This window comes from Grammomys surdaster, unplaced genomic scaffold, assembly GCF_004785775.1.
Source record: "Grammomys surdaster isolate TR1022 unplaced genomic scaffold, NIH_TR_1.0 171, whole genome shotgun sequence".
Taxonomy (NCBI): Eukaryota; Metazoa; Chordata; class Mammalia; order Rodentia; family Muridae; genus Grammomys; species Grammomys surdaster.
This window is the reverse complement of record NW_021604619.1, coordinates 2,788,852-2,809,837: the sequence shown is the minus strand read 5'-3', so window position 1 is coordinate 2,809,837 and position 20,986 is coordinate 2,788,852. Positions and strand designations below refer to the sequence as shown.

Below are 20,986 nucleotides of genomic sequence, written 5' to 3'. Positions count from 1 at the left end.
GGAGGGAGGGAGGGAGGGAGGGAGGGAGGAAGGAAGGAAGGAAGGAAGGAAGGAAGGAAGGAAGGAAGGAAGGAAGGAAGGAAGGAAGGAAAGGAGACATGTCAGGGAGTTATCAAATAGTTTTAGATTTTAGACTTTCTCTTGTCAGTATAAATTCATAAACTATTTTTGTTTCTTTTTCTTCTGCGGCGTTGTTGATGTTTAAGATAAGGGCTCACTGTGTAGCCTCGGCTTGCCTGGAACTCGCTATGTAGAACTGACCAGACCTGAACTCACAGAGATGGCTCAGGGGAACTGGGATTAAAAGTCAGCATGCCCAGCCACAAGAGACTTTAAATGGGGATGAAAAGGTAGGATGGTGTTAAGTTTCAAATCCAGGACAAAGGGAAGCTGGTCTCCAGGGTCTCTCAGCATCCCTCAGTCCCTATCTGTTACAGGGTAGGGTTGACATACCCCAGCCCTCTACTCTAAACTCACCAACCTAGGGGCTGAGCTGCCCCCTCCCCCCGAGGTTCTTCTCTATATAGACATTTTAGTTAGCTGCCCTTTCTGTCCTTTGACCTCCAGGCTGCTGTACTTGGGTCCCCCCTCTATCCTCTCTCTTCCCCTCCCACTCCTTCAAGGCTCAGGGTCATAGTCACTCTGGACTCTTCCAGATGTGTCCACCTCTGACTATGATCTCCCTCTCATCCATAATAAATTTTCTCCTCCACCATGCCCAGGAGACGTCATGACCTTTCCTTTCCTTTTTATTTCTTTTTTTCCCCCACTCAGATGGAAACAGTACTTTGGGAAGACGGATCTTATGATGTTTGCAGACTGGAGGTCCTACTATTTCTTGGGGTCTTTAGAATTGATTTTGGAGCTACTCCCCTAGAACTCTAGGATGACCATCATGGAAATGATATACCACGAAACTGGCACGAGTCTAGGATACAGAAGATATCGAAATCTCAGTGGTGTCCTATGGAGACAACTGAGAGGGTGCAGGAAAGAATGCAAACAGAAGATATTGCAGTTAACCAAGTGGGTGCTGAGTCAAGCCAGGAAGAACAAAACAGGAAGCCAGAAAGAAAGTCAATAAAGGAGCAGAAAGAAGACAGAATCTATGAACCCTGTTAGAGACAGGAAATATGGTGGCAGAAGGATGGTGCTGTGAAGCTCAGTGACGAGGACAAAGGGACAAAATTAGACTCATAAGAAATGTGCAAAACCAAACCTGACATTCAGACCCACCACTTAACTTCCTGAAATCCAGCTCAGCACACCTGAGAGATTCTACTCTTCCTGCATCTTTCTGATGTTCTACCTCCAGACATTTATTAGTTGTGTCCCTGTCGATTAGCCGGTAATGGTAAGTGTTCCCTATATGAGGTGTATGTGGGTGTGTGTGAGTGGGTGTGGGTGTGTAGGTATGAGTGTGTGAGTGTATATGTGTGTGGGGGGGGTTATATGTGTGTATGTGAGTCTGGGGTGTGAGGAAGTGTGTATGTGGGTATGGGTGTGTATGTATGTATGGGTGGGTGTATATAAAAGTGTGTGTATGTGGTTGGGTGGGTGTAGGTATGTGTGTGTGTGTGTGAGAGAGAGAGAGAGAGTATGTTTATGTGCATATGTCGGTATGGGTATGTGTATGTATGTCTGTGTATGTGTGGGTGTGTGTGAGTGTGCATGGGTGTGTGAGTGTGTATATGTGTGGTTGGGTGAGTGTGAATACGTGTGTGTGTGAGTGTGTATGGTTGGATGAGTATGAGTGCGTATATGTATGTGAGTGTATGTATGCATGTATGTGGGGCTGGGTATGTGTGTGTTTGTGTAGGTGTGGGTACGTGTCTGTGAGAGTATATGTATGTATGTGTGTGTGAGTGTGTGAATGTGTGTATGTGTGTGTATGAGTATATGTGGTTGGGCAGGTGTGGGTATGCATGTATGTGTGACTGTGTGGATGTGTGGATGTGGATATGTGTGGATGTGTGGGTGTGTTTGTGGGTGTGTTTGTGGGTGTGTGTTTGTGTATTTTCAGTGCATTTCCTGATAAACGATAGGTGCACAGTTAATGTTCATTCAACCATACACAGCTTTCTGCTAAAAAAAAAAAAAAAGTGGATTTAACAGTCAACAGTCTCAAAATACTAATACCCCAATTCTTGTACATCTCCCTGGGTCAGTCAGTCATTTAGCATATTTGCTGCTTAAGAACCGTGATCTGGCTTTAACCTCGGTGCCTTGCAGATAATCATGGCAAGTGTTTCTGTTAGACATTTACAGGCTCCAAGCCTGAACCGAACAGTGAGCGAGCAGAGGGCGTGGCTAGAGCAGGCGCTGGGTCCTTGGGCTGCTGAGAAAGCCTAGAATACTGCCTGATGCCGGTCAGTTATAGACCTCTGCAAGAAGCAGAAAATGCCCATCTACTGCCAGATAACAGCGGACAACCCTGACTCTCTCAAGCCTAAAAGTCCTTATCCCTCACACTCTATAAAGGCTTCTTAAAGAAGTGTATTTGGAGCTGCGTCCATGTTCCTACTTGGAGTGTGTGTTTTCTATTTACTTGTTTTTATCATGCAGAAGACAGAAACTAAGAACTTGAAAATGAAGGTCAGAGAGAATTTTTGTGTGTGTGAAGTCAGATTTAAGTGCACAATGTGGACTTTTGAAATCATTTTATTGTTTTATGTGTAGGAGCATTTTTTGTATTATGCAGTACTCAAAGATGCCAAAAAAAAATAGATCCCTTGGGACAAGAGTTAGTTACAAACAGTTACGAGCTGTCATCTTGGTGCTAGAAATCAAACCCAGGTCCTCTAGAGGAACAGCCAATGTTTTTAACCCTGAGCCATCTCTTTAGCACCAGTGTAAATTTTTTTTTGATCAGTTTCTCTCTAAGAATAAAAATATACCTTCTAGTAGGACAATACACATTGTTGTGTTGTCTGTAAAACACACGGGTATGTTCATTCATCCTTATAGACACGGTCGCATATTTACGCTTAAGAAATAGGGAAGCATCTCAGAGCATAAATGCAGAATCACTCCTAAGTAAGAACTCAAGAGAATCAAAAAGCATTCACAGAAAAAGTGTGAGTACATACGTTCATAGCAGCCAAAAGCGGAGACAATCCAAATGCCTCTACCTGATGGTTGGGTGAAGGCGTTATATCAAGGCATAGTGTATAGTGTATACCACGGCAGAAGGTGTAGTGTACAGATCCGTTCATATAAAACTTTCAGAGTAAGCAAAGCCATAGTGACAGAAAGGGGACCCGGGATTGCATGGAGCCAAAGGTTGGGAACTGAATGCCTGAGTGTAACAACAGGGTTTCTTAAGTGGGTGATAAAAATATTCTGAAATTAATCATGGAGGTGGCTACATAATTTTGTGAATATGCCAAAAATTAATAAGTTATGCCTATTACGTGGTTAATTCACATAGCATATGAATGACATCTTACTATAGGTTTTTAACCACACTAAAACATTTCCAGCTTGAGGTGAAAATAAAAACCCCTTTATGCTTCTTTTAAACACATCATTTTGGTACCAGTTTTGGAAAAGAAGATACACCATATATATAAATTAGCATCCTTACCTTGTTGTCTCGATGGGACAGATAGGCATGAACATGCTCAAACATTAACAACCTTTCGTGCAGTCATAAGTAAGGGACATTCAGTGACATTCTCAGAAAGAAGGCACAGGAAAAGAGTACTCACTGGAAGGCCCCTGGGTCCCCGAGGTCCAACCTCTCCCGGAGGCCCTTGTTGGCCCTGTGGAAAGGAAAGCAGACAGAGAAACAATTTGCCAGCGATTCCTGATAGCTATCGATCTTAACTGAAAGAAAAGCATAAACATAGTCTTACTGGTTTTCCTGAATTTCCCAACTGACCAGGCTTCCCTGGAGCACCCGTGTTACCCTAAAGACAAAAGGCAACATTTAGAGTAATTCAGACAGTGGGTATAGTCATCAACTTTCCTTACCCACACCAGGAATTGCTTCTAGTTAAATAGCATTCATCTCCTGGCTGCACAGTGAGGATCTGGGAAAATACAGCATTTCTTTCTTATATATGTGTTTGTGTGCACATGTGATCTCATGTTCACGTGTACGTGTATGTATAGGTATATGTGTGGATGTGAATGCCCCTGCATGTGTGTGAAGGCCAGAGTTTATCCTTCCACATTTGTACTTACTGAGACAGAGTATCTCATTGGCCTGGAATTTGTCAAACTCATCCTGTAGGCTAAGCTGCTGTTCACTGAAGTGAAGGCATCCTTCTAGGATTGTAAGCGCACACTACTATACCTGGCCTTTTTACAGAGATTCTAGAGATCCATTTTCCAGACTGCAGCACCTCCCCAGCCTCAAGTTCTACTTTATCAAGTTTATTCTAAAGGAAAGTCCGTGTTTGGCTTTTTTCTTTCATCTGTTGTTTTAAATGACTTGCTCTTTAATACTCTATAGAACATAACATGACATAAATTCTATAGCTTAATCATACCTTCCTTATTTAAATAGTCAGAAGCCATAAAGCTGTCTATCTTATATTAGCAAAAAATGACAATTTCAGGAAGAAAGTCTCATCAGCCATTTTCCACAGCTGGGAAAAAGATCAGCACATGGACACTTTAAAGGTTTTACACTCTGATTTTTCCCTGGACTCAAATATAAAATAAAATCCCAGGCTGGTTATATTAAAAATTATAACAAAAATAAACTTACAACGGCAGAAAGCAAAATGTTAGCTGCAAGTTCGATTTGATTTTTACCTTTTCGCCGGCAACACCTTTTGCACCAGGGATTCCAGGCACACCCTAAAAGAATACACACGGATTCTGCGTTTAATCGCCTCATCCAAGGAGCCAACAAATGCCAAACCCACCATCTGAGAAGAGGCAGACGGGATCATGGCAACCTCGAAGGCAGCCTGCAAAGCTGCTGCTGCCTTCCCAAATCCGTCACTAAGGCAGCTGCACATGGTGTGTAGCGTGAGGCTTTCCCGTGCCTTGTTAAGCTTGTTAAGCCTGAACAACCTCAAAGAAAATCTCTAAGCTAAAGTGACTTTTGGAATGACCTTCAGCCCCATCTTCACATCAACAGACCATCTTTAGGACAGGACAGATGCTATAGGAACTTAACATTATTTCTTGTACAGAATAATCAAATCCTCATTTTGCTCATGTTGGTATTGGGAGTTCATATATCCCTGGCAGCTTGCAAAATGCCAGATGCCATAACAGATTGGGAGCCAGTATTTGATGCTACCAAGTAGCCTTTGTTAACTAGAAAGATTTTCTTTCAAAGACTCAAACACACAAACTCAAAAACACAAATTGCATATGAATTTTCAGCCATACATCAGTAGGGAATACCGATTTCGATGTTTCAACTATTTAACTATCCTATAACCAAGAGTGGTAACCTTTCTCATGCTGTTCCTGAGAATTCTTTCACTCTCCTATCTCAGCTTTGCTAATAAGAACTCCATGTCTGGCTAAAAGTAAGACAAGAGCCAGAGCAGGGTTGTGAGCCATCATGTGGGTGCTGGAAATTGAACTATAGAAGAGCAGTCAATGCTCTTAACTGCTGAGCCATCTCTCTAGCACCTGCTCTGAACTATTTAAGGAAGATAATAGAAAAGGCAGACCCAAACAATAAAGTTAATAGTGCATAAGCAGAATGTACTGTTCATTTTATGCTTCTTGGGTAAATGACCAGCTAACTAATCACAGGGGGAAATTTTTTTAAAAAATCATTAAAATAAAAGAACTAAAGAGAGAGAGAGAGAGAGAGAGAGAGAGAAACTATCATATTTTCCTTGGAATTTAACAAATTGCATAATGTATCTATCCCTCCAAATTCATCTTTGATTTTGTCACACACATTAAACATGAACATGTTAGAAACAAAAGATTAGCACGTACTGGTAAACCCTGCAATCCCACATCACCGGGAGGTCCAGGCTTCCCTGCTTCACCCTGAAAGCAAGTTCATAATCACACAATTACACCTTTATGAACTGGTGTGTTCTTCTAAGAACAAGGACTACATGCATTTTAGGTAAAATATTTTTCCAGAAGTTAACCTTAGGCACATTTTCCAATTACTTAAGTCAGGGTTGGTGGTGGGTAGGACAAAGGACACACATTCAAACACAGAATTTCCTTCAGCCTACACTCGTCAATGGGACTATTTCACTGAGTTCCTAAACAAAGCAAATAAGTATGCTATTTTAAAACGAATTTTTAGTTGACACTTCAGTTTAAAATTGAAAGAGAGAGAGAGAAATTCGGCAGAGCTCTCTTAGCAAACCTGGTAGTGTTATAAAGGGAATGCCAAGCATAGTTATCCAGGGCAGAGAGATCCCCATTCATGCGAAAACCAGCCCACAGATCTACCTTTGTTCCGGGCATTCCTGGTATTCCGTCTCGACCATCGACACCTGGCAAGCCCTATAAGGACACACAAAGAACACACTGTGTCTTAGAAAATGTCGTAGTCTTCTTATGTTATTTCTTGAAGTTTCACTGCAAGTCAGTAATTATTCTGGGAACTAACTATATCTGACACCTACAGCTCGGGACATTACCGTGTCTCCTTTTGGCCCAGGGGATCCAGGAATTCCTCGGGAACCTTGAATGCCCTGTAGGGCAGGAGAGATAAAAGAAATAAGACATCTTCAATGATTACAATACCTAGGCCATGCCAAATATGCAAAACTAACAGATAACTCAGAAGAGCAGAATGCATTGCATGGATTTGGACTAAGTTTGTACTCACTCTGTCTCCCTTAGGACCTGTTTCTCCTGGAGGTCCTCGCTGTCCTTGATCACCCTGTACAAATGCAGAAGTTCCCAATGTGAACAAAAGTTACCTACTTTGGAGTGTCTTAAGGTTATGAAGCATCCTCCACATTGAAGATTGCTAACTTGTTTTTTTTTTTAATGTGTATGGAAGTTTTGCCATGTATGTCTATACACCACATGTGTGCCTGGTGTCTCAGAGGCCAGAAGCTTGCATCAGATCTCTTAGAACTGGTGTTAGAGATGGTTGTGAGTTGTCGTATGGTGTTGGGAGTGAACCAGTGTTCTAAACCACCAAGCCACCTCTCTGGATGCTGTTACTATTGCTCTTCGTCTACAGTAACTCTCTGAAAAATGCTCAGTTAAAAAAAAAAGCACATCTTTTAAAAATTGTAGTCTTGATCACTGCTATTGTCATAGGGATAACTGAGGTTGAGTGTCTTCTGTATTCATTTTAGATACATAATGGTTCTGTGCTATCTTGCTATACATGCGAAGCAAGCAACAACATTGCGAAGTGTATCCACATGTAAGCTACTCTCATTGACAATTATGGTAGGCTGAGGCGTGGATTAGACACCTGTATTTTTCTCTTTACTCTTATTTCCCACTTCAATAGCAATAGTTTCTGTAAAAATTATCCACCTCATGATACTTGCTATATATGGCAATAGACGAGATGTCTTTCTTAAAATATGTTTTTTTGTTAATTGTTTTGGCCAAGCTTAAGCTGGCTCTCTGTAGCTATTTCTCAGTTTAGACTGCTCAGTGAAGTGTTAGACATCATCTGTAACACATTTCTACTCGATCCATCCAGTTTCATCTTCTCATACCAAACCTTCCATCCAGACAGTGCGAACCCTGTGATAGCACAAATAATTGTAAGCACTGACAGCACCCCCTGCACTTTTTGTCCCTTCCCAGAAGGGCTTCCCAGGGCAACCTTCCTCTGTGGATCACCTCCATCACTACTCAAGCATTTGCTCTTACAGCTCATCAATGAGTTATGTCCTGTCTCCTCCATCGGACCTTGATAGTGAAAAATCCTGCTTTACTTTGTGTAAATTTTTTGTGGTATATATGAGTCACAATAAATGTTTTTAAATCTGTGTATCTTCAGAGTAGTGTGAGACAGTCTAGATAATAGCACACGCTGACTCGGTAGTCAACGTGTGGAACAATGAGATCAGAAACCATCAAGGAGGAAAAGCTAGAATTGTGCAGGAACCGGAAACATGATTGTCACTGTCCATCAAAGTATTCTAACAACCAAAGCAAAGGAAAACACAACAAGTATAAACAGGTAACCCCAGAGCTTAGCCCCTAAAACAATTCAAGGAAATCATTCTCTGAACCCAAGAAAAAAGACTGTAATTTTTGGATTGATATGAAAATTGTTGCCCATTTTTCTATTAGTTCATTGGCTCTAGGCGATCAGTCTAAAACGATGTCCCCAGACACCCTCCCCCTACCTTTTCTAAGGTCAGGGTCTCACTGAGTTGGTCAGACTAGCCTTGAGCTCACCCTATAGTCCAAGCATGCCTTGAATGTGGACTTCTACCTCAACCTTTTGAATAGCTGTAATTAGGGCCTACACTAGCAGACCTGGCTTCTATTTTTCTCATTTTAATTACTTACATGTATAAACTACTTGTATATTATACAGATAGCATGTTTCTTAATCTGTGGAGAAACGTTAGGAATGTGTATTTTATGATAGTGTTCGCTGTAATCTCAGCATTTGGAAGGCTGAGACCGGATGAGTACTGCAAGCCTGAGGACAGCCAGAGTTGCATAGCAAGATGATATATCAATATAAAGGAGAGGAAATCAGGGGTCAGGGGAGAAGAGACGGGATTAGAGGAGCGGGGATGGAAAAGTATCATTGCTTTTAAAAAGTCACTGGTTTGGGTTTTTTTTTGATGCTGTTTTATTTGTATTTTGTTGTTTGTTTATTTGTTTGTAAAAGAAAAACTACTTACAGCTGCACCTGGAATGCCCTGAGGTCCAGGCTCTCCATCAAATCCCCGAGCACCCTGAAAAAAAAAAAAGCGAGACAGAGAAATAAAATTCAGATCAGTCACACATGCCACAGGGCATCTTCGTCTTCCTAAAGTATACCAGCCAGAATAAAAGGAGGCTTTATATGTTAATACACGCTGTATTTGTGAATGAACATGGAAGAATAAGCCATTAGACACTCCACACATGAAACCACTAGTGTTAGCTGTCGTGCTAACAGCACTCAGGACTCACAGTCCTTGAGAAGACTGGATATTTTAAGTTAACGGTGGATCTATTCCCAACTGCTGACAGGAGCTGAAAACTGGGACTTATTAGAGGACTTAGCAGGTCTTCTATTGCATAAGATTTAGTGGTCAGTCTCCAAGAGTTTCAGGATACCTGTGGGAATTTATTAATGCTAGAGGGGTGAGAGCCTCCGGGTGAGTGTGAATTTAGCTTCACTGGATTCTACAGTGCCACGGATACGAGAAGGACTTCTATGTCACTAGAAACCACCACCCAGCCCCGGATCTAAAAATAAAAGTCACATGACTATGTGATTCGGAAGAGGGAATTATTAAGACCGTTAGAAGAATCTAACATATATTCATAAATTATATTCACTTTGTAAATAGTAATCAACCTACTTTCTCCAGATAGATCCAACTTGCAACATGATAGCAAAGGAACTAGCTGGATCAGTGGTTGTCAATCTTCTTAATGCTGCAACCCTTTAACACATGTCCTCATGTTGTGCTGACGTGGAACAATAAAATGATCTCATTGTTACTTCATTACTGTCATTTTGCTACTGTTGGAAATCACAGTGCAAATATCTGAAATGCAGGATTTATTTTCACTGTTACAAACTGACCCAAAGGGGTTATGACCTGCAGGTTGGGAATGACTGGTCTAAGTGTTTTTGGTTTTGTTGTTTCAAATCTAATCATCTGGAAATGATCTCTGCCTCAGCCACAGAATAGACACCATCTTATTTTCTTCATTAGAATCAAAAGATGGTTTTGTTTTAAAAACAAAACTACCATGGCTTTTTGTGCTCACTACAAAGTGTCCTCAACAAAACACACAGGCTCCATCTTGAACTGTTCTTCTCTACGAAGTAAATAAGAAAGCACAAGGATACGGAGGTGATCAAACCAAGTCGAAAGCAGCCGAAGAACATCAGATGAATGTCAGTCCAGCCGAAGCAGGAAGACCTCACAGATAATAACAATGAAAACCTAGAAATCCTTTGATAGAAAGTTCAGACGCTGGTGGACTCAAAGAGAAAAGAAAACACTACGGAAGCAGAGGGACCATGGAGCCCTGCAATTCTTTGATCCCTAAAAACAAGAACAGAGCAGAGACATCCTCCATTCACCAAAAAAGAAAGGATTTCGAAGACCTGAAACAGACCTTGAATTCCTCATTCACCCTGCATTGTGAGAGAGTGCGCCTCAGCCTTTGCCTGATAGAAATGACTTTGATGCACTCTGGCTCATGAGAGAGCTCTCTCTACCTTATTGCAGTCCAGCATGTGCTCAGACCAGAAGTGCTGTTACTAGGTAACCACTCCACATCTCTGTTCACAAGAGGAGCTGCCTTTTTTTTTTTTTTTAAAAAAAGCAATTTGACAGAAATGAAGAGAAATGAAAATTTTTGAAAACTATCAAATAGAGAAATATCTCAAATAAAGAACACATCAAGAACAGTAATTTGGGTTTCAAGGAGAGGTCGTCTATTTTATGGAGGAAAATGATAACCTGGGTGTCTGCTGCACTGAAATAAATGAGCTTTATTACTTAGTAACCAAGAGTAACATAGAATGACACTTAAAGTGGGATGGATGTAAAAATATACGGGACTTCAGTGTGAGTTTTTTTTTTTTTTAGTGGTTGTTTGTTTGTTTGTTTGTTTTCAGAAATACCTTAGAGGAAATGGAAAAAGAAAATAGGTAGAAAAATTTCTAGAAGAGATTGAGTGTGAGAAGAGAGATAGAAGAAACTGTGGTAGACAAACCAGGCCCACAAGTCACAGAATGTGTAGCTCTTCCAACAGGGCCTTAGGTCTACTGTATCAACAATGAAAACTTACTGTTACTTAATTGTAACTAAAGATCACTGTGCTTGCTGTGTGGAACTGACACAAAGTAGCAAAGCTAGCTCTGAAGAGAACAAAGCCAGGGTCCAAATTGCTGATGGGCAAAAATGTTTAAACAGTCCGTAATTGTAACATTCATAAACTGGCTTTCTAAATAAACTTTCTAAAAAATGGTGACAATTTTTTTGCTCCAACACTAGACACAATCCCCTCACCACACATGTGCCACACGCATGCACACACACACACACACATGCACACACACTCACAAAGCAATATCGCTGAGAGGACCGTGAATGGTTTCCACTGTTTTTCCTTAGAATAGGCACTCCACCAAGCATCACGTGTCTTCGTCCTTGACCATCGACTGCACCTCATCCTCATGACCTTCCGAAATCAGCTTTGCCATGGGGTCTCCCAGATGTCACATCAAGATTAAGCCCCTGTTTTGCACGGAGATTCTTTGTCCTGCCTGACTGCAGCTGTGTGTCTTTCTTGATTGTGTTATAGTCGACTATTTACTAACCTGCCTTCCAAGGAAGAAACACTCTTAATGTAAACTTGATCCTGAGCTTGCAGACTCCTTGCATCGGAAAAGCCAGGAAAACCTGACTTCTAAAAGTAGTCAAGGACAGGCTAGTGACTGTGGGCCACAACTGTACCGATAAAGGCAGAGCGAATAACAGGGTCCCAGGATCTTAGATACAATGTTTTCTCTCACCTCTATCTTTCCATCTCTGCTTGTCTTTGCCTTGCTGGACAAGAAGCTCTGCCAGTATTGTGTCAGGGTATGAGTACTAGCTACAAGTACTGACAACGCTCAAATATTATACCCCCACTTACTCTAATTTACCTAAGACAGTACTCTCCTCTGCCCATGAATTCTACACCATGAATTCCACCAAAAATATTTGGGGTGGGGGGAATGCCTCTGTAGTTAACAATTACACATAGTTTTCTTGTCATTGTCAATATTTACAAAATATGCTTTGTAAAGAATGACAAAAACAAATAAACATATAGATTATAAACTAACAAGCGACAGTAATGGAGGTAAGACCACTTTTATTATACTATGACTTTATCATAAATGTCTCACCTTTTCTCCTTTGTCTCCAACTATGCCAGTGATGCCTCTCAGACCTTGAGCTCCCTGGAAAAGTACAAAGAGAGGAGGGGTTGTAAATGGTTTCAGGGAAAGCACACATTTCTTAAAAGTCTTTTTATAGATATTAATCCAGAAGAAGTGTGTCATGATAATGAAAGGAGACACCAGGAAATGTCCATAGCCCGGGGGCAAATACTTCTGGTTTGCAAAGAAAAGTCCAAATAAAATTCTAATGCTCAAAACCCTTTGATAAAAGTCTACACAACTCTATGCCAATTGAGTTGACACAATTTTAGATAGCCAAAATGGTAAATAGGAACAACTGAGACAATTTTTTGACATTTTTAACTCACTGCCAGAACCCAAACTACCATCTCCACCCCCTTTGAGGTATGTCAGGGGGTAACATTGTTGTAACCCTTAAAATAATAGCTACCTACAAATCTATACCATCAAAGGAAAGCAGTTCCGGTCGAACCCATAAACATTTATATGGCAGAAATAGAGCCTGGCTGTCCATCCACCACTTGTCACTGGGATTTATTATGCTATCCCTATGGTGCTCTGGATTCTGACCTGATGAATTAAGAACTCATCACTCACACAGGAGTGAATAAGCACAAACATGAGGAGTAGCATGGGTTTCTGTATCTCTTTCAGTATTGAAATGTTGCTAGTCCCGTGGAGGAGAATTTTTTCATGAACTGCCTGGTAAAGGGTGCTTTCTGGAGTACGGCTATGAGTGGGTGCTTCATGGGCAGTTAGCTTCTATTAGACATCTGTCAACTTTCAAAAATGGCTTAACATAAAGGTGCTTTAGATTGGTTATAGTGTTCATCTTCATGCTTGCAAAAGATGAAATAGTTCCAGGACCCATCTTCCTTTATTTAATTCAGTCACAAATTCTCTGTAGGTCAATCGGAAATGGTCTGAAATTCCCAAGTACAGTATGAGCCAGCCTAGATTAACAACCTAGCTTTTCAAGCAAAATATGGCCATATTGGATTAAGCCACTTTGCTTATGTACCTAACTTGCTGGCTCTGTAGGTAATTCCTGTATACACAATAAAATAATGAAAAGTACTGGTAATACAGGAATTCCATGAATAAGTTCTTAGAATGACTACTCTTTGTACAAATATATAATAGAAACTTTATTTTTATAAATCTATATGCTGCTTGTGCTTTTATATTAACATGTAAAAAAATGTGAATTTTTCAGAAACATTTGGACATATCTCCTCCCAAGCAACAGGATGTCAGCAGACACTGACAGCAACCTTCAGTGGACCCCTTGAGCTACACAACATAATTTTTGAGAATGGATTGCTTTGAAAATATATAAATCCACACCTAATTTTCATCATATCTAACAAATCAAAAGCATATAAACTACACTACTGGGTACGATACCCCATGAAATAAGAGTCCAGCTCCTTAATGCCTCTAGCAAAGGCTCAGGGAAGGTAAGATTCTGGAGAAGATAATTGGACTCTTCCACAAAGTCCTCTTGAAGTTTCATATGGCCCAGAAGAAGAAACCATTTCTAGAGGCTCATAACCATGCCTTTTAGACTTAAACTCTGGGTAAATACTGAGTTGTGGAGCCCCACTAACTCCTCTTAAAGACTAGTCCTGGGAGCTGGAGTGGTTAAGAGCACTGGCTTCTCTTGCAGAGGACCTGAGTCCAGTTCTCAGCACCCACACGTGATACCTCACAACTGTCTATAACTCAAATTCTAAGGAGTCTTCTGGCATCTGCAAGCCATTGCATGCACATGGTACCATACACACATGCAGACAAAATACTCATAGACATAAAGTTAATAAATAATTTTTTAAGACTAGTCCTGAGGGCAAGAGCAGTGCAGGTAAAGAGACCTGAGTTTGTCTTCTTTCTCTCTTTGGCGGTAGCCTTTACGGAGGTTGTACTTCCGCAAGCTTCAAGCATTTAAGGAATCTTCAACAGTTATTATTTCTATAATTTAGACAAAAAGTAACAACTGTGCTTTCACTTGGTACATACCTAACATTAATTCCAATCGAGCAAACATCTTAAATTGAAGTATTCTCGTGTCCAACTGTCTTACTCAATATCATAGCAGTTACGGGACTGTGTACTAAGAGACGTGGTATTAAGCCTCTAAGAACATTCTAGATAGTGGTGTCTTTCTGGAATTAACTACAGTTGTCCCGTGGATTATAAACCCACTGCATGTTCAGTGCATATAAGATGTTTCCTTCTGTCCCTCCACAGTACTGCTGAAGTTGAAATGGAGTGTCCTCTTGTGCTTGGCGTTTGCCTTCAGGTTATGAAGTCCTGGAGTCTACATATAATTTCACATAGAACTTTTCTGTTTAAAAAAAAAAAAGTCTTGAAGGTGCAATAGGAACTCTCTTGTTTTAAAAGTAGTGACTGCCTACTGCTGTCTGGATGGAAGCAGGGAGTGTTGAATTCATACGATGTCCTGCTATTAATCCAGATGCTAAGAGGTTAGTTAATACCTAATCATTTAAAAGATTTGCTTATCCTAGGTAAACAATTTTAAAAAATACATTACTGGAGGTCCTTGAGCTCCAACTTCTCCCAGTTCCCCCTGGTCACCCTCTTCACCCTGAAATGGAACAGAGAGAATCACAATGAATGCTACTCTAGCAAAGGAATCAATCAATATCATATATTGAATAAAGAATACTTTCTATGTAGGCTGGAAAATGTGCCTCGACTGATGAGCTCTGGTTTTGGAGTCTGCTCATCTGATGTGTTACGTCTCACGTGTGTGATGTGTGTTTGGCAGTTTTTTTTAAATTGTCTCTGGGATCTTCTCTCCTGTTATCTAATTGTTGTTTGGACTTTTTGCTATTTTATAAATTCTGATATACTTTAAAATGTTAGAATGGTCTGTAAAAGAAACAGCTTCTGAGGCTGTGGATATAGCCCAATGGTAAGTCATTTGTTGGGCATGCCAAAGCTCTGAGTTCTAATGTCCAGCATTGAGAGAGAGAGAGGGAGGGAAGGAGGGAGGGGGGGGGGGAGAGAGGAGAGAGAGAGAGAGAGAGAGAGAGAGAGAGAGAGAGAGAGAGAGAGATCTGACTTCTACAGTCAGATCTACAATCTTTCTCTTACAGAAAGGCAACTCTACAGATTGAGAAGAAAATATACTTTTTAAAAATTTTTTCACTGTGAGCTTACTCATGAGAAAAATTCCTTACTTATATTGCATATTAAAAACAGTTGTCAGTTAATTATTGATATATATAGTTTATTGGCTCATTTTCTTGCTTATAATTTTATATTACATCTAATATACTATTTATATAAAGATAATATACTTTTATGATAATTTCCATAGATTCCACCTTATGTTTATAAGTTTCTTTCACACACAACAAACACAAGTACACCCAGAAAATTTAACAGCAATATTAATAGATAACATTTAAGCATTTAGTACAAAAAACTAGATTGTCTTTCACTTTACTTTTTTACACTTATTTATTCAGAGGGGGCATGCACATACCACGTGCATCTGTGAAAGTCAAAGAACAACTTACAGGATTTCCTTCTCTCCTGCAAGCACAAGGATTCTGGGGACCAAACTGTGGTAGGCTTGATGCCGACCATCTTTATCCACTGAGCCAACCCACAGGCCCTGGAGCTTAAGATTTAAGTGAATTAGGAAAATCTTACTGGTTTTAATAGCATAATTAAATTCAGATTCTACTAGAACTTAGGATCTAAATTCAGGCTAGTGGAATTACTAGTTCATAGAGTAAATAATCATTAGGTGGGTATTATCAATGATTTGTTTATTTTCTTTTATGTGTATCAACCTCATAAAAATGTGGACAGACACAGTCAACAAGTTAGCAGGCCTACACTAGTGAAAATGGTATGACTATAAAATATTATAAAATTTCCTGAGACACTAGTATGTAGGAAGGAAAATTATTAGGTGTTTATATGATGAAGACATAGTGCCTGTAGGCCAAAAGAGGGCACCAAGTTCCCAGGAAATGGATTGAAGTCCCATGTGAATGCAGGGACCTGAACCAGGGTCCTCTCTGTAAGAGCAACTGGTGTTAACTGCTGACAGAGTTAACATCTCTTTAGTCCCTCGTGAGTATAATTAAATACATACTGCTTGTGTGTCCGGCAGAGCTATCAAGTCACTGCACGAACAACACTGATTGACAGTCCCCTGCAAATTTCCTTATCAGGGTGTGGAATAGTTCTCATAGACTTTTCCATAAAACTTGGAGCAATGAATTAAACATTTTGAATTATACATTTCTCCTGCAGACAAAAAGCTCCCACCTAATCAATAACCGCAAATTTTAAACGACAGGCTTTGGAGAAGCTGTTTATTATCATTTTTACTGAATTTTGAATGGATATTGAAGTGCAGCATAATAATGCCAAGACCATCATCTTGTTAGGATTTCACATGTCACTCTCGTATGCATAGGGAAGTTTTCAAATCTTCGTTAGTTAATGAATAGGATACATTCAAAGCCAGGCTATGGATCTGAATGGGAACGAGAGACCAGGCCCTTCTTCAACACTCCATTGTCCGTTCAGGCTGAGTCCTTTTGTGGTTCAATCATCAATGGCCTACTGTCTTCCTGCCTCCTTATATTAATTTTGAAATATATATTTTGAAAGTCACCACTTAAAGTGTAGGGAGGTACAAAAAATGTCAAATGAACAAAAGGAGTGTTCAGCATCAGTGGACATTTGTTTAATTGCATATTTAAAAAAAATGCAAGTTTCCCACTCAAAGATCAAAAGCAAATTTTAGGTTCCAAAAAACTAATCTGTGGCACCAAAAGTAGTATTTTCATAGGCATAGGGGAGAAACACTCTGATTGACAGCTCTAGCCCTAAGTCCTGTGGGTTAAAGTAGAGACAGCTCTCCAAAAGAAAAGAGTCAACAGCACACAGAGAGATGGATCAAGGCATTGAGATGAACGAAAGTCTCTCTGCTTCAGCACACGCATCTCAAAAGGAGCTCTGGGTCTAATTGGATGCTCTTGCTTGTCTGTTTTTGTGGTGAGCTAGTGTTCTCATATATTAGTATGTCATGTTTCATTTAGTCATTCCCCTGTGATTGATCATTAATTTTGTTCACTTCTGAACTTTCAGAACTTGGAATAAGCCACGGCACAGAGCAGGTCCTTGATAAATATTAACTGAATTTGCCAAATTACAGATTTAAAAGTTGAGCGGAAGAACGGGCATGCAGGGAAACGGGGAGTTCTCCTTTTCTATTTTACTCAAGTTTGACATCAGAAACCCAGCTACGTCATTCCAGATAAATAAAATACCTTTACTATGCACAGCCTTTGTGATAAAAGACCGAAAATAATGGGCAAACTGTAATAGACCACAGAAACTGGCCTATTTATCGTGATTATACAAGTGAGATACTTCAACAGACTGATTTTGGCTGGTGAATTTAAGGACATGAATACAGATATTTTACACAAAAAAATAAATTGCCTCTCCAACTCATTACTGTGGGGAGCAGGAGAAGTAAAGATATATGAACAAACATAGTTAACAAGTTAGCAGGTCTGCACTAATAAAAGTGGCATGACTTTGTTAAATGTTATAAAATTTACTAAGAGAGACTACTATACAGAAAGTAAAATTATTATATATTTATAATATGAAGAAATGGCAGCCATATTGCCTTGCTTTAAGTAAGTTTCCACCTTTTTTGGCAGGGCCTGTCATCCCCGGTGCTGTACAGATGGCACATTTCTATGTAAACAATTACATTTTATCACTAAGGTGCAGCTACTTCGAACCTAAGTTTCAGCAAGATAAGATCAGAAATTAACAGACAAGTTAGTTCGCATCATGAGAACTAGTTCACATCCAAACCAGTTGTCTACCAGATCTTGTGTTTCCTACTCTCAAAGCACTTGTGAAAACTGTACAATTATCATAAGCCTTAGAGAATCAAAGCAACTAGTGACATAATGTTTGTCGCCAGCCTTGATTTTAAGAAAATTTAAATATGATATACTTGAGACGGAAAGAAAATATAGTCAATATGGGAACAAATAGAAAAAAATTCTAGTATTTTCTTTGTCATTTCAACAACTCGACAGCTAAGAGTATTAACCTTAGAATACACCAAGCATTTACTTGACAAAGAGTAAAGTATCACACATTCCTGTTTCTTATAATTCCTTATAGTAGAAATAATCACTTGACCTTAATCGCAACTGACCTACTAAACGCTCTTTCCTTACCTTGTGTCCTTGTCTTCCTGGCTCGCCAATTTCTCCTTTCGCCCCTTTATGGCCCTAACAAATATAAAAATAGATACAAATAAATGAATCTGCTCTGGGCTTGACACCAAAAATGGCCAGAAGGCTCATAAAGTTGCTCTGCCTCTCTAAATCTGTGTTAAAATACTACAAAAGAGATTATGTCACAAAGCTCAATACTGCCTTGGTGGCTTTATAGCACCATCTCCACTACCTGACTGATGTTTATGATAAGCGTCAGCTTTAGGTAAGAGGAGAATTCTCTTCTAGACCAACAGCTACTCTGCTATCCAGCTCAGCAACACAAAGCATTGGTACCTGCCTTCTCTCCCCTGGACCCTGCTGCCTGCCTGGGGTTAGATTCAAGCCTTCAGTCTTCCTCAGCACCGGTAACTTAACCCTTTCAGATGTTAACCCAACTATCCTTTGCTCTCTGGTGACCACTTTGAAACTCCCCACCCCCTACCCCAGCCACCGCCTCTGTAGCCAGCAGCCAGCTCCTTCCTGGTCCCCACCTGTGCCAATGGCACTGGGGGCTGGGAACAGTAGCAACAGGCAGACTATGAGACCAAGTTTACAAATCAGCTCAGCTAGAACTTTGGCCTCTATCTGGTCTTCTGTGCCTAAACCTTCTACAGTCAGGGAATCCACCAAAATGCAGTTAAAGAAAACATTTTGGGAAACCCGTTTGCCTCAGGGCCTTCTAGATCATAACAAAACAGAAGGGTCTGGAGTTTCCCAGAGTGCTTTAGACTCAGAGACTGGTAGGGGAAGCAATTGATCCCCAGGATCTGGTTTTTGGTTTTTTCGATTTGGGTTTTTTTTTTTTCTAAGTAGACTATTTTGAAGTATCATAATGGCAAAGTGGGAGAAAACACCTTCAGAAAAAAAAAAATCTATTCTATACAGTTTTCTTTTTTTTTTTTTAACCAGAACATTGTCAAATTCACAAAGTATATATGCACAGTCTCCCTCCACATCCCTACCACTGTCTTCCCCATAAAAGGCAAACATCTGGCCCTGAACCTCATGTTTAGGTTTCCTGGCCCAACGCATGCTACGGGCATTTCCTTCCTGAACCACAGACATTCTGTAACTACTCATATGCACCTTAGTAGGGGCCCATCTGGGGGCACTAGTTAGAATCTCCAGGCTGAATTCTCTCCACAGACAGAGAAACAAAAGACAGACTTGATTAATCCATCTAAGGTCAGTGGTTAGATGTTCCTCTCTTTCTCTGCATATAACCCTTTTGAGGATAGAATAAATAAACTATTCTTACCCTCATGCCTGGTAGGCCTGGATATCCAGAGCGACCCGGTGGGCAGGAATTGGGGCACTGAGAGAGAGGGGGAGGAGAGAGAGGGGTAAACTAGAGCACCTATTTTGTGGCAAGATGAGATTTTTTTTCAAGGAGTCCAACTATAAAACCCCAAATCAATAATAGTCATTAAATAACCCTAAATATCTCTTTCCTTTGTTTTTCTTTTAAATACAGAAAAGTGCAAAGCATTCAATAGATAGATACTCTGCCATGTGCTCATCTTCCCGGTGTTACGTGTTAATATTTTGTCATATTTATCACAGATTTAATAAAAGAAATGAAATTCTTAATGGTGGATTATACCATGGCTTTGTCTGATTTCTTCCTTCCACATTGAAACAGCCCCATCCTGAGGTCACAGCCTTTCACCATGGGGACCAAAATTACATCAGAGCCGTAAACACCAACATTTGACTACTCGGCTAAACATAAAGCATCTTCCAAAACCGGAACACTCCGGTGAAAAATCACACCAGAGGCATAAAGCCAAAGGATGTAAAAGAAAGACCTTTCTCTAGTGAGAAACCTAACACAGCCTGGGACTACATAAGCTGTCCATCCTCAAGCCCCACATGGCTCTGCAGCGTAAGTTAAAGTGAAACATGGAAGTCTAGTGTATTCCAGTCGGATCATTTTAAAGAGAGAACATCTGAAGACTATGTGGTCTTTAAGTTAAAACTAGTGTCTTGTACACATGTATAAAGCATCATGATTAAACCCATTGTTTCATATTAATATATGCTAATAAGAAAGAATTGCAAGCTGTGTATGTATTAATATGAAAAATCTTACCAATGGGTCTCCATCATGAAATCCAATTGTTCCCTAAAGTAAGTGAAAGACTAAAGTTAAGAATAAAGTAGATGACTTATTCTAACTTATGAACAATAGAAATTTTCAATGTTTGAAACTATAATAAGAATATTAGTTTTAGAAGATACAAGGGAAAAATAGAAACATATATGTTAATGTTTGAAGATTTGATTGATAGGCAATACCTTCAAAGATCCTAACATCTTATCCCTAAATAAGGTATCTAGTTACCTGATATTCAGAGGCTAAATGACTGTCAATACAGACAAAGTAGGACATACTGATAGGTAAATAAAAAAATAGAGCATCATATACTTCAACCATTTTTCTTATTTCTACCATAAAAAACTTAGCAAGAACTAATTTGTCCAAAAATGCTTCTTCTGCATGTCAAAGTTTTGAGCACATAAGAAATCTCAACTATTAAACTGCAAACAAATAAGGTGTCTTCTGGGAAAAACCATCTTTTAGATAACTGTGGTTCCTGTATTGATTCTAAAATGAACCAGGAGAGAGGAGAGGAGAGGAGAGGAGAGGAGAGGAGAGGAGAGGAGAGGA

At 39.9% G+C, this 20,986-nt stretch overlaps 1 protein-coding gene across 2 annotated transcripts in view; it reads right to left on the bottom strand.

Moving 5' to 3' along the window:
• Col9a1 (collagen type IX alpha 1 chain) overlaps positions 1-20,986 on the bottom strand; it is a 78,754-nt gene that overhangs the window by 27,060 nt on the left and 30,708 nt on the right. For both annotated transcript variants that reach the window (XM_028767242.1, XM_028767243.1), the window contains 13 exons: positions 20,408-20,440; positions 19,574-19,630; positions 18,274-18,327; positions 14,571-14,624; positions 12,002-12,055; positions 8,781-8,834; positions 6,776-6,829; positions 6,585-6,638; positions 6,394-6,447; positions 5,920-5,973; positions 4,765-4,809; positions 3,858-3,911; positions 3,711-3,764 (listed from right to left, as the gene is read on the bottom strand). In XM_028767242.1, coding sequence (XP_028623075.1) covers positions 3,711-3,764; positions 3,858-3,911; positions 4,765-4,809; positions 5,920-5,973; positions 6,394-6,447; positions 6,585-6,638; positions 6,776-6,829; positions 8,781-8,834; positions 12,002-12,055; positions 14,571-14,624; positions 18,274-18,327; positions 19,574-19,630; positions 20,408-20,440 — 675 coding nt within the window. The remainder of the gene's footprint in view (positions 1-3,710; positions 3,765-3,857; positions 3,912-4,764; positions 4,810-5,919; positions 5,974-6,393; positions 6,448-6,584; positions 6,639-6,775; positions 6,830-8,780; positions 8,835-12,001; positions 12,056-14,570; positions 14,625-18,273; positions 18,328-19,573; positions 19,631-20,407; positions 20,441-20,986) is intronic.